At 40.5% G+C, this 13,269-nt stretch overlaps 2 protein-coding genes and 1 pseudogene across 2 annotated transcripts; 1 reads left to right on the forward strand and 2 right to left on the reverse strand.

The window, feature by feature from the left end:
• Positions 1 to 2,503: 2,503 nt before the first annotated feature.
• Positions 2,504 to 3,247, forward strand: LOC147292208 (secreted RxLR effector protein 161 pseudogene; annotated as a pseudogene).
• A 976-nt stretch (positions 3,248 to 4,223) lies between these two features.
• On the reverse strand, positions 4,224 to 6,231 carry LOC147292209 (Thioredoxin superfamily protein). Its single transcript, XM_086237410.1, has 2 exons — positions 5,986 to 6,231; positions 4,224 to 4,654 (listed from the first exon to the last, which is right to left on the reverse strand). Exons 1-2 carry the CDS (start codon positions 6,206 to 6,208, stop codon positions 4,401 to 4,403), a joined length of 477 nt encoding a protein of 158 aa, XP_086093536.1. The 5' UTR covers positions 6,209 to 6,231; the 3' UTR covers positions 4,224 to 4,400.
• Positions 6,232 to 9,264: 3,033 nt separating this feature from the next.
• Positions 9,265 to 12,792, reverse strand: LOC147292210 (uncharacterized). Its single transcript, XM_086236148.1, has one exon. It carries the CDS (start codon positions 12,790 to 12,792, stop codon positions 9,265 to 9,267), a length of 3,528 nt encoding a protein of 1,175 aa, XP_086092274.1.
• Positions 12,793 to 13,269: the final 477 nt, after the last annotated feature.

Consider the following 13,269-nt stretch of genomic DNA (forward strand, 5'->3'; position numbering starts at 1 on the left):
AAGCTTTGACAAGTCCACAGTTGAATGCTACCACTGCCATGAACTTGGTCATTTTCAATATGAGTGTCCAAAGAAAGAGAAAGAGACCAAAGCTCACTACACCGAAGCTGATGAAGAGATGCTATTAATGACGGTCGTAGACGCCCATCAATATGGCACAAAAGAAGTATGGTTCCTCGACTCAGGTTGTAGTAATCACATGTGCAGCAAGAAAGCACTTTTCACAGATTTTGATGGAAGCTTCAAAGAATCAGTGAAGTTGGGGAACAATTCAAGCATGGCTGTGATGGGAAAAGGCAATATACGAATGCAAGTAAACGGACTCATTCAGGTAATCACTGGGGTGTTCTATGTACCAGAGTTGAAAAACAATCTGTTAAGCATTGGTCAGCTACAAGAGAAGGGGCTTGCAATCCTCATACAACATGGGAATTGCAAAATTTATCATCCTGAGAGAGGACTGATAATGGAAACTGCAATGTCTTCAAATAGAATGTTCACCTTGCTTGCTCGGTCTCAGCCAAGAGAACACAACTGCTTCAATTCTCTTACTCAAGATACAGCTCGACTTTGGCACTGCAGATATGGACACTTAAGCTTCAATGGTTTAAAGACTCTTCAACAAAGGCAAATGGTGAGTGGCCTACCCCAACTTCAAGCATCTTCGGAGGTGTGTGAAAATTGCATGGTGGGGAAGCAACAAAGCAATCCTTTCCCAAAGGAGAGCACATGGAGAGCTTCTCATGTTCTTCAACTGGTGCATGCCGACATATGTGGACCCATCACACCCATGTCAAACAACAAGAAAAGGTACCTAATCAGTTTCATTGATGACTTTAGCCGCAAAACTTGGGTCTATTTCCTGGTAGAGAAGTCAGAAGCTTTTGTTACTTTCCAAAATTATAAGAGTCGTGTTGAGAAAGAAACAGGTGCATATATACAAGGTCTTCGTATTGATCGTGGAGGAGAATTTACATCACAAGAGTTCACCAACTTTTGCAATGTACATGGAATTCGTAGACAATTGACAGCTGCATACACTCCTCAACAGAACGGTGTTGTGGAGAGGAAGAATCGAACCATTATGAACATGGTGCGGAGCATGCTTTCAGCAAAGAATATTCCAAAGACTCTCTGGCCTGAAGCAGTCAATTAGACAGTTCATGTTCTGAATAGAAGTCCAACTTTTGCAGTGAGAAACAAAACTCCAGAAGAAGCTTGGAGCGGTTCCAAACCATCAGTTCATTATTTCAGAGTGTTTGGCTGTATATCTCATGTCCATGTTCCAGATAACAAGAGGACAAAGCTTGATGATAAGAGTCTGAAATGTGTGCTACTTGGAGTCAGTGACGAGTCAAAGGCGTATGAGCTATATGATCCAGTTTCAAAAAAAATAATAGTAAGTAGGGATGTGGTGTTTGAAGAAGACAATAGTTGGAATTGGGATGAGAATCACAAAGAAGCCATCATAGCTGATTTGGACTGGAGCGAAAGTGATGAAGAAAATGTCATAGCTGATGATTATACTGCTGTTTTTGATGTCAATGATGGAGAACATGAAGCCATTCTCAATGACAACACAGAAGAAGCAATGGAAGACCACGATGTTGCAGATGAGTGCTTGGATGCAAATTCGTCTAGCCTCAATGAAGGACGAATCAGGAAAGAACCAGCTTGGATGCATGACTATGAGAGTGGAAAAGGTATTTCTGAGGAGAAAGACATGGTTTATCTTGCCATGTTTGCAGATAGTGATCCCATTTTATATGATGAAGCTGTGAAAAGTGAAAAGTGGAGAAAGGCAATGGATTACGAGATAGCAACTATAAAAAAAAATAATACATGGGAATTGACAGAATTACCTGATGGTGGAAAGAAGATTGGGGTAAAGTGGGTATATAAGACCAAGCTCAATGAAAATGGAGAAGTGGACAAATACAAGGCACGGTTGGTCACAAAAGGATACACTCAACAACATGGAGTGGATCTCTCTTGCTAGACACAATTCGACTTGTGATCTCTCTTACTACCCAAAAGAAGTGGACAATCTATCAGTTAGACGTGAAGTCCGCTTTCTTGCATGGTGAACTAAGTGAAGAAGTCTTTGTTGCACAACCTCCTGGGAATGAACATAAGGGCAATGAGCAGAAGGTGTATAAACTCAAAAAGGCTTTATATGGACTTAAACAAGCTCCTCGAGCTTGGTATAGTCGTATAGAGTCTTACTTTGTGAAAGAAGGCTTCAAGAAGTGCCCCTATGAACATACTTTGTTCATCAAAACAGCCGATAAAGGTAAGATCTTAATTGTTTGCCTTTATGTAGATGATCTTATATATACATGAGGCAATGTATGATGAGTTTAAGAAGTCTATGATGGATGAGTTTGAGATGACAGATCTAGGGAAAATGCACTATTTCCTAGGTATTGAAGTAAAGCAAACAACTAGTGGGATCTTTATTGGGCAAAAGAAGTATGCTCAGAAAGTGCTTGAAAAATTTCAAATGAGCAACTGCAACTTTGTTCAAAATCCGATTGTGCCAGGAACTAAGCTCACTAAGGATGTTGATGGGATAAAAGTTGATAGCACTCATTACAAACAGATTGTGGGAAGTTTGATGTACTTAACAGCCACACGACCTGATCTAATGTTTGTAGTGAGTCTCATTAGCAGATTTATGGAATCACCTACAGAGCTACATTTGGGAGCAGCAAAAAGAGCTCTGCGTTATCTAAAGGGGACTGTCAATTTTGGATTGTTTTATAAAAGAAAAACTGAATCAAATTTGGTGGGATTTAGTGACAATGACTATGGTGGTGACTTGGAGGATCGAAAGAGTACTTCAGGATATGCATTTATGTTAAGTTCAGCTGCTGTGGCTTGGTCATCGAGAAAGCAACCTGTGGTCACTCTATCAACAACTGAAGCTGAGTTTATTGCTGCAGCTTCGTGTGCATGTCAGGCTGTTTGGATGAGAAGATTGCTCGAAGAGTTATGCTGCTCACAACATGAGGTTACTCCAATTTTCTGTGACAATAGTTCAGCTATTAAGTTGTCAAAAAATCCTGTAATGCATGGGAGGAGCAAGCACATAGATATCAGATTTCACTTTCTTCGTGATCTTACTAAGGAGGGAGTGGTGGAACTGATTCATTGCCCAAGTCAAGAGCAGATAGCTGATATTTTTACAAAACCATTGAAACTGGAAGCCTTTGTGAAGATGCCAACCTGCTTGGAGTTTGTTTGAATCCATGTGTAAACTGAAGTGCATTTAGTTTAAGGGAGGATGTTAAAGTTGTTAGTATTTTGGGTATACTGCTCTGTTAAATAATCCCTATTGTTAAGGGACTTGTTGTTTAGTTTGACCTATTCTTTAGCCACTTACCACGTTATTAGGTTGTTAAACGTGGGCTGCACTTTGTTTCATTTGAGTTATCTTGTAAGGCTATTTATAAGCCAACCTTGCTATTGAATTGAATAACGTATCTTTCCCAACTCTAGCATACATTATCTAAACACTCTGTTCTTAACAAGAAAACCCTGTTTTACTAGTATAGTGAGAAGAAAATTAATATTTTTTTTTTTTTTCATTTCTTAATCTAGTATTGTATTAATCCTTGTAGAATTAGAGGATTTTATTTTATTTTATTAGTATATATATGCATCAAATGGATTCAATCATTTTTATTTTACGAATGATGGTTTTAGTTAATAGATATGCACCGGTCTTTTGAGTTTCAAATTAGAATGAAATAAGCATTACACAATTAATAAATAGGTTAGATTAATATCAATATCTAACAAGATTCACCAAACCAATCGCATTAAGGTCATATAATATCGAATCCATAATGACACAACAGAATACAACCCAATTACACTTTAATTTCTTCGAAAATTGATAAAAATTCTGTAACCTTTTCGCTACTTTGTTAATTATTTTATTATAAAGGGTGAGTTTGGGTAATGTCTTAGGTTTCAAATCCACCGTGGATATGAACAAGAAAGAAGGCAAACACTTTTTGGTGAGAGAAGACAATCATTTTTAAAAGAGGATTATAGTTGAAGAATTCAGTTGAACTCGAAAATCAAATTCTGGGCAGTGGACATACATCTATCTGCTAGACTGTAATCAAAAGCAAGTTCACAGAAGAAACAAGAACAACTTGCTGCTGTAAACTGCAACAAGTTTAAAGTATTGTTAATCGGTCACCCATAATATCTACGTTGTAAATTGCATGTTGTAACCAGCATGAAGCCTTTATTTTCATTGTCTCTGAAAACTATGACATTATTCTTATCAGCTATTAAAGTATCCAGAAACACAATAATGTCATAAGTCTAACAAGTCATAAGACATACCGAAATTCATCCATCTTAGATATTGAAATGGTAAAAGCTTAATTTCCAGCAACAAGTGCATCAATTTTGTTTTCAACGTGGGCTTCATAGTCTTCAAGGCGACCCTTCACTGCATCATTTTCCCAGCGGACTAGTGTTGGAACTCCAGTCAACTTAAACCTTGAGTCTACTCTCCATGGGTGCTGTGGAGTCCTCCATGTTGGTCTATCTCCAACATATGCTCTCAAAAGTGCAACATCATCAGGTGTAGCTTCCAACTTTTTGTAGATAACAGGTTCAGCTCTCACACAATCTGGCACAGAAAAGGGCAAATCAGTGACATACAATTGCACACTGAATTTATGTTGAAAATAATTTTCTCAATAAATTAGAGGATCCTCCTCCCAAGAAGTTTCTATGACAGTCTTTAGTAGGAGAAGCATAATACTAGTTCTTTTATGTGAGCTCCTGATCACTGTAGTTTTACTTGACGACATAGCAAAATAATGTTTCATGATTTGACATGTCTGAGGATGCATCACCAGGATGAGTTTCAATAGGATCAGGATCATGATCATTTTTGCCTCTCTCTGCTTGATTCAATATCTACAACTCTCACAAGGCAATTTGAAGAGATCTGGTAAAGGTCTGCCCTTTGCAGCCTTCCTTCTTATCATGGATGCTCAGAGCATGTTAGCAAGTAACAATTGTCCTATTGGAGAAATTTCATGCCAAGGGCCCTTCATCACACAAGATTTTCCAATACTAAATAAAAAAAAAAAAAATTGAGATTTTAGGAAATGAGCTGCTCTCAATGCACCATAGCAGCGTCTTTTGCTAACTAGCTCCAAGAATCCATTTTCACATTCAAGCTCCCTCAATACACAAGCTATTCTTAAAATGACGGGCATGGAACCAACTTCATTTTTCTAAAATGCACCGAGCACCCATTTTTACATCAGGGCTCCCTCAAAACAGAAGCTTGCTTAAACCAATAGAGAATGCTATTGTGCTGCAAGCTCTCATGGCACAATAGCAATTTCCTTCTTTTAGTATCCATGGTGAGAAAGGCTAAGAAGCAATTTTCAACCAAAACTATCGAAAAACTAATGACAAGGTTTATGTAGAATTTGGAATAAAAAATGGTATATAAAGTGAGCAGACCCTCAATGTAAATTGGCCAATGAAGTTGAAGAAGACAGTGATCATGAGCTCCCTTCAAAACAAAAGAATAGAGATTTTTCAAAAGGTGAAAAATGCGACATTATCTACACAACTGAATCTATGAAGAGTCCAAGTCAATTTTCTTGGATTTTGAATGTTCTGATTTGAATCAGTTTTGCCCAGATTTCTTAACAAATTTTCAATGAACACAAATACACACCTAGAATCAGTATTGCAAAACCAAAGAGATTACAGTAACAACTTACAAGTATTGACAAGAATTCTATCATGAGGTACAATGCTAGTACCTTTTCTGTATACGATGGTTGTAAATACCAAACCAAAACAATCAAAATAAAAGCCCAGAGAGAAAACAGAAATTTCACAAGAACTCTATCATGGGTACTAGTAATTTTCTTGCACAATATACACCAAACAAAAAAGAAAAAAGAAAAATAATGTTGGAAGTAAATTAAATACCAGGGCACCAGCTAAGAGAGGTAGAAGGGTCCTTGTCAGCCAAGAAGAGGATGAGATTGGCTTTGTTTTTGGGTGCGTCAGCCCTGAATTTCTCAAACACACTGTCAAAGGTGGAGACGGTGGCATCCAACAGCTTGAGAGGCATTTTTTCAGCTTGAGAGTTAAGTTTGGGAACAAAGACGATAGAGCTCGTGTTCTGGATTTTATAGCAAAATATGTACATATATAGCCCAAGTTGGAGATGGTGGCAATTCTATATTTCTATTTCAGACCCGAAAAAATAAAGGTAAGTCTATTTTGCTTCCCTAGCCTGATTTCTTGGACAGATACATCACAAATTCACAACCTGGGGCGGGTCAACTCCAACCCGCCGAATCCAATTCCTGCCTTTTCAATCCGTATGGACGGGTTAGAAACAGTAAAACCCGCTCAAACTCAAGTTCAATGTCAACCCGACCATTGTTTTTATGAATTTTTTACCTAGTAGGCCAAAATGAGAAAAAAAACTTAACCCATAATTGACTTGTCACAAAACTTGCCTCGTAGGAAAAAATTAGTCTGCATTTGAAACATAAAAACTGTATATATAACTCCAAATTAACTTAAAATCTCATAAATACAACATATATAACTCCAAAATTAGCACAAAATGCAAATGTAGATGCATGTGCAGCTTTTGGAGATGTAGATGCAAGCTGAATATGCATTTGTTGAGCCCTCGGCAAGAATGCCCAGTGCTAGGTAGCCTTTTTACATTGTTGGAAGCTCATATGCGCATTATAATGTCCTTTAGTTTGATATTTTTAGGTGCATTGCATTTTTTTTTATTCTTGGGAATAACTTATCTTATTTTTATTTTATTTAATTTGAATCGAGACTCTATATGTTCGAACCTGATTTTAACCTGAATTTATATACACATATATATAGTCCATCTCTAGAACAATTGCAATGAATTCTCACTGCGTCAAACGAAGGCACTACTACCAAATGTTCGACAAAGAAAATTCACCACAAAAAAAAAAAAAAAAGTGTTCATCCTTCTAAAGAACCATTATATATGCATGTATGATATCGGTAAAAATAAAAATATAGGTAAATTACAATTTAATACTTCAATTTTATCTCGAATTTCAAGTTAGTATCTCTAATTCAAAAACTTACAAATACATGCCTCAACTTTCATTTTGTTTCATTTTGATGACGTGTCATGAATATTTTCGTCTTTTCACCTTAATTTCATCCATTTGAACTCTAATTAGCCACCTAAGCTGCCACATGTAAAAAAAAAATATTTTTATATTAAAAAAAACAGAAAAATCATTTACAAAAAAAAAATTCTTTTTAATTTTTTTTTTTTGGTCAAAAACAAAATATTTTTCCTTCCCTCACCCACCTGAGCAATCCCCTAAACCACCATCTTCTTCACCCCTCTCCCCCCAACCCAACCCAGCCCAGCCCGACCCCCTCCCCCTCCCCCTCCCCCTCCCCCTCCCCACAACCCAGCCCCTCCCCGCTGTTGGCAAAATTGACAATGTCGATGACCCAAGACGATGTCGTAGATCCGTCGCCGCTCAACACCTGCAGATGGAGAAAAGCATTAGATCCAGAAAAAAAACCATTAAACAATACCAACAATACCAATGTAACCAATGTTTCCTAGTCCAACAATACCAACTTGTTTACCTCCTATCTGAAATTTCCAATCACCAAAAGCAAGAGCATAATTTCCTCTGCTAACCCAAAACCCATCTCAGACATACCGATCTGCTGCCGAAATCTTCCTCATAATTTCCAATCTACCGCTTTCTTCTTCTTCTTCCTTCTTTTACTGACGCAGCAGGGTTGCTGGGGAGGCTAGCTCTTGGGCTAGGGACGGTTCTCTTTGACACACAAAGAGAAAGAGAGGATACTCTCAGAATGGGGAAACAAATTATCTTCAATATTCATTAATTTCCAGTTACACACAGGCTATCCCTTTTATAGGGAGGTTACAATCAAAAGAGAACTGAGATACAATCAAAAGAGAGCTGAGTGACTAACACTCAATCAGCCACCATCATGGTGGAGCTAGCTGAAACACTAAGTACAAAAGGGAAGAGAGAACTCATCACGTACCAATGGTCCAACAGTAAGGTGCCTCTCAACACAAAGAGCAATCCTTAAAACAGGGGAAGACAATCAGCATGACTAATGAAAATAAGTAAGGGCGGCTATCACTGAGTAGACAAGTTAAAAGTCAACTAAGTGTACTAAGTGTACTGGCAGAGGAACTAAGGTGTACTGGCAGAGGATCTAAGGACCGGTCTTTGGGCTGGTGGACCGATCCTCCAACTCCTTCAATTCCTTCTCATGCATTTGTCCTACATCAGTCCCTCCCTCTTGAAAAGAACTCGACCCCGAGTTCTCCATGGGCAAGAATTGATACTCTGGGGTGTGATACTCAAATAAATCTTTCACATTGAAGGTTTTGGAGATATTGTACTCACTTGGTAGGTCCACCACATAAGCATTGTCATTAACCTTTTGTAGGATTTGAAATGGGCCAATCTTCTTCTGCTTAAGTTTGTTGTACGTGCCAACAGGAAACCGTTCTTTCCGCAAATGAACCATGACCATGTCTCCAACATCAAAGAGCTTCTCACGGCGGTGTTTGTCTGCATCCTCTTTATATTTCATAGCTGATTTTTCCAGCTTTTCTTTTACCTCCGCATGAACTGTTGCAAACTTCTCAATCATGTGTTTTGCCACAATGTTCATTCCTGGCAATTTTGGTAGTGGAACTAGATCAAGAGTGTGAGAAGGACGACGACCGTACACAATCTCAAATGGTGTCTTGCCAGTGGAACGATTTGGTGTGTTGTTGAAGGCGAATTCTGCTTGAGACAATGTAACGTCCCATTGCTTCGGTTTCTCTCTTGTGAGGCTCCTTAAGATGTTCCCCAATGTTCGGTTTACCACTTCAGTTTGGCCGTCGGTTTGGGGATGGCATGTAGTGCTATACTTCAAAGAAGTATCCAATCGTTTCCATAAATCACGCCAAAAGTGGCTAAGGAATTTGCTATCACGATCCGAGCCGATTGTCTTAGGTAATCCGTGCAAGCGAACCACTTCTCGGAAGAATAATTGGGCAATGTGACTTGCGTCTGATGTCTTCTTGCAAGGTATGAAATGTACCATTTTTGAAAATCTATCAACAACAACAAAGATAGAATCCATACCACGTTGAGTTCGCGGAAGACCCAAGACGAAGTCCATGGACAAATCCTCCCAAGGAGCTTATGGGATTGGGAGTGGCGTGTATAATCCAGTATTTTGAGCTACACCCTTGGCAGTTTGGCAAGAGTAACAACGCCGAACATACTTGTCTACTTCGCGCTTCAACTGAGGCCAATAATATCGTTCCTCCACCATAGAAACGCTTTTATCTCTGCCCATATGTCCTCCCAGACCTCCACCATGAACTTCCCTGATGATATGATCACGTAAGGAACCTCTTGGAATGCAGAGGCGTGTATCCATGAAGAGATACCCTTCTTGAATCTGAAATTGCCCATTGGTTGGTCCTTCTGAATTGCATTGCTCCCATTTTTCCCTGAAATCCTCATCATCTGCATATAAGCCTTTCAAGTACTCAAAACCAATTACCTCATTGCGCACGGTGGTAAGTAACAAGGCTCGACGACTCAAGGCATCCGCCACTTTGTTGAGTTTTCCGGATTTATGTTTCAAGGAGAATGTAAACCGCTGAATGTAGGCAACCCACCGAGCATGCATACGGTTTAACTTCGTGGTATTGTTGAGGTATTTAAGGGCTTCATGGTCGGTGTTCAACACAAACTCCCTTTGAATCAAATATTGCTCCCAATGATGTAGGGCCTGAACCACTGCATACAACTCAAGCTCATAAGTTGTCCATTTCTGTCGAGATTCACTAAGCTTTTCGCTAAAGTAAGCCACAGGTCTGCCTTCTTGGGATAGAACAGCCCCAATGCCCACAATAGATGCATCACAATCAACTTCAAACACCTTGTCAAAGCTGGGCAGAATTAAGACTGGTGCAGTTGTCAATTTCTCCTTGATGTCAGAGAAGCTCTGTTCAGCGGCTTTACTCCACTGGAGCTGTTTTTGTTTCAAGCAATCAGTGAGAGGGGCAGCCACAATGCTAAAATTCCTCACAAACCTTTGGTAGAAGGTGGCAAGGCCATGAAAACTTCGAACATCACTAATTGTTTTCGGTGTGGGCCATTCTCGGATTGCCTTTACTTTGGATTCATCAACTTTAATGCCTTCAGCACTTATCACATAACCCAAAAAGATTAGGCTATCTGTTAAGAAGGTGCACTTCTTCATGTTAGCAAACAGGCTGTTTTGCCTTAATGCCATAAACACCTCTCTCAAATGATGTAGGTGATCGGCTTCATGGTGGCTGTAAATCAAGATATCATCAAAATAGACAACAACAAATTTTCCAATAAAGGGCTTAAATACCTGATTCATAAGCCTCATGAATGTACTTGGTGCGTTAGATAATCCGAAAGGCATGACTAGCCACTCAAAGAGCCCATCTCTTGTTTTGAAAGCCGTCTTCCACTCATCACCCGGTCGAATACGAATTTGGTGATAGCCACTCTTGAGATCAATCTTGGAAAATACTTTGGAACTAGCCAATTGATCCAACATATCATCTAGCCGTGGTATAGGGAACCTATACTTCACCGTAATTTTGTTGATAGCTCGGCTGTCAACACACATACGCCAACTACCATCTTTCTTTGGAGTGAGTAAGGCGGGCACAGCGCATGGGTTCATGCTCTCCCGAATTAGTCCTTTCTTTAACAAGTCGTCTACTTGTCCTTGCAAGATCTCGAACTCCTTTGGACACATTCGGTAATGGGGAAGGTTTGGCAAGCTCGCTCCCGGTATGAGGTCAATATGGTGCTGGATGTCGCGCATGGGTGGTAGCTCGTCCGGCAAGTCTTTCGGTACCAAATCCATGAATTCAGCTAACAATGGCTTCACCTCATCTGGAATCTCGAGTTCTCCACCTGGAACCTCCATTTCTCCTTTTACTACTACAGCAAAGACTTGATTGGACTCTCCCATCTCCTTAGCAATATCCGGGACTACCAAGAAGGAATTGCCCTCTGATTGTGGTGGTAAAGGGCGACTTCCTGCTCTCACAGGAGCAAGGACAATCTTTGTAATACCTTGGTAAAAGGTATATGTGTTATCTCTGCCCCTATGAAGAGTATCTTTGTCAAATTGCCATGGCCTCCCAAGTAACATATGGCAAGCATCCATATCCACTACATCACAAATCACAACATCTTGATAATTTTTACCAATGGAAAAGGAGATGTCACATTGTTCAGTTACCTCTGTTTTGCCAACCTCCTTAATCCACCCGATGCTATAGGGGTACTTGTGCTTCTTTGTACTTAGGCCCAATTTCTCCACCATAGTCTTTGAGACTATGTTTTCACTACTCCCACCATCGATGATCACGTCACAAACTCGCCCATTGACGGTACATCGAGTTTTGAAGATGCTGTGACGCTGAGTATCAGCCTCCTTCCGCGGGGTGTATAATAAGTGCCTAACCACAAGGGATAGGCCCTCGTCTCCAAAAGTCCATGTTGATGGATCTTCCTCCTGCGTGTGTTCATCTTCTGGGTAGTAATCTTCGGTGTTGCCATCTGCATTTTCATGGGTGGCTATGTTAACAGCACGGTTGGGACAACGGTTAGAGTAATGGCCAGGTTGACCACACCTAAAACAAGTGTTTCCTCTAGGGACTGCATAGGGGTTGGTGCTGTTAGGCTTGTAGTTGGAAGAACTTGCATCTTGCTTAGCACCAACAGGGTTACGAGTGGGGGCTCGGTTTTTTGATTGGCTCGGCTCTGGGGCTCGGGTTGCCATCTTACTCTTATCTTGCTCTAGATTAGGAAGTGGGGAAGGTGGAGCATTATACGTCCTTCCAGGGGGTGGAACACGAGGAGATCGCCGATTCAACTGTAACTCAGCTCTCTTTGCTAGCTGAACTGCCATATTCAAAGTAGAAACAGGGTGCAAAGAGACCAAGTCTTGTACATCTCGCCTCAACCCTCCAATGAATCGGGAAACCAATTGACCTTCTGTTTCTGTCAATGCGTTACGAACCGACAAACGGTTGAACTCAAAATCATAATCTTGTACAGATCGATTACCTTGTTGACAACTCTGATATTGCTGGAATAAGATTTGGTCATAGTCAAGGGGAAGAAATCGGCCTCTCATTAGTTGTTTCATCCGGTGCCAAGACCGTATTCGAGCTTTTTGTTGTCGAGTTCGCATCATTTGCAGTTGTTCCCACCAGGCTGATGCTCCTCCCTTAAGTTTGTATGAGACAAACTTAACTTTCTTCTCTTCTGGAACTTCCATGTATTCAAAGAAACTTTCAACCTCGACTAACCAATCAAGGAATTCTTCAACCCCCAGTCTGCCATTGAAAGATGGAAGGTCCATCTTCATTCGAAAATCACCATGGTTGTTCCCTCGGGGTGGCACTTCGTTAAAGAGTGCATCTTCAATCTCTTCGTCGGTGGAGTCACCATTATCTTCTTGATGAGGGGCATTCACTACCCTTGGACCACGTTCGCGCTCACGTGGTGGTGGTGGCAGGAGGCGCTCCATGGTGGTCGTTAATCGTTCAAGTCGTCGCTCGATTCTCTGCTCCAACGTCTCGAACAATTGTGTGATCACAACTCGGGTCTCCTCGGGTAAATCCGCGAGGTTAGCCAAATCGGGATTGTCGCCGGCGGCCATCGATGCAAGGGTAGTCCTCGCTCTGATACCACTTTTGACGCAGCAGGGTTGCTGGGGAGGCTAGCTCTTGGGCTAGGGACGGTTCTCTTTGACACACAAAGAGAAAGAGAGGATACTCTCAGAATGGGGAAACAAATTATCTTCAATATTCATTAATTTCCAGTTACACACAGGCTATCCCTTTTATAGGGAGGTTACAATCAAAAGAGAACTGAGATACAATCAAAAGAGAGCTGAGTGACTAACACTCAATCAGCCACCATCATGGTGGAGCTAGCTGAAACACTAAGTACAAAAGGGAAGAGAGAACTCATCACGTACCAATGGTCCAACAGTAAGGTGCCTCTCAACACAAAGAGCAATCCTTAAAACAGGGGAAGACAATCAGCATGACTAATGAAAATAAGTAAGGGCGGCTATCACTGAGTAGACAAGTTAAAAGTCAACTAAGTGTACTAAGTGTACTGGCAGAGGAAC

Source organism: Dryas octopetala, chromosome 3 (genome assembly GCF_963921425.1).
Source record: "Dryas octopetala chromosome 3, drDryOcto1.1, whole genome shotgun sequence".
Classification (NCBI taxonomy): Eukaryota; Viridiplantae; Streptophyta; class Magnoliopsida; order Rosales; family Rosaceae; genus Dryas; species Dryas octopetala.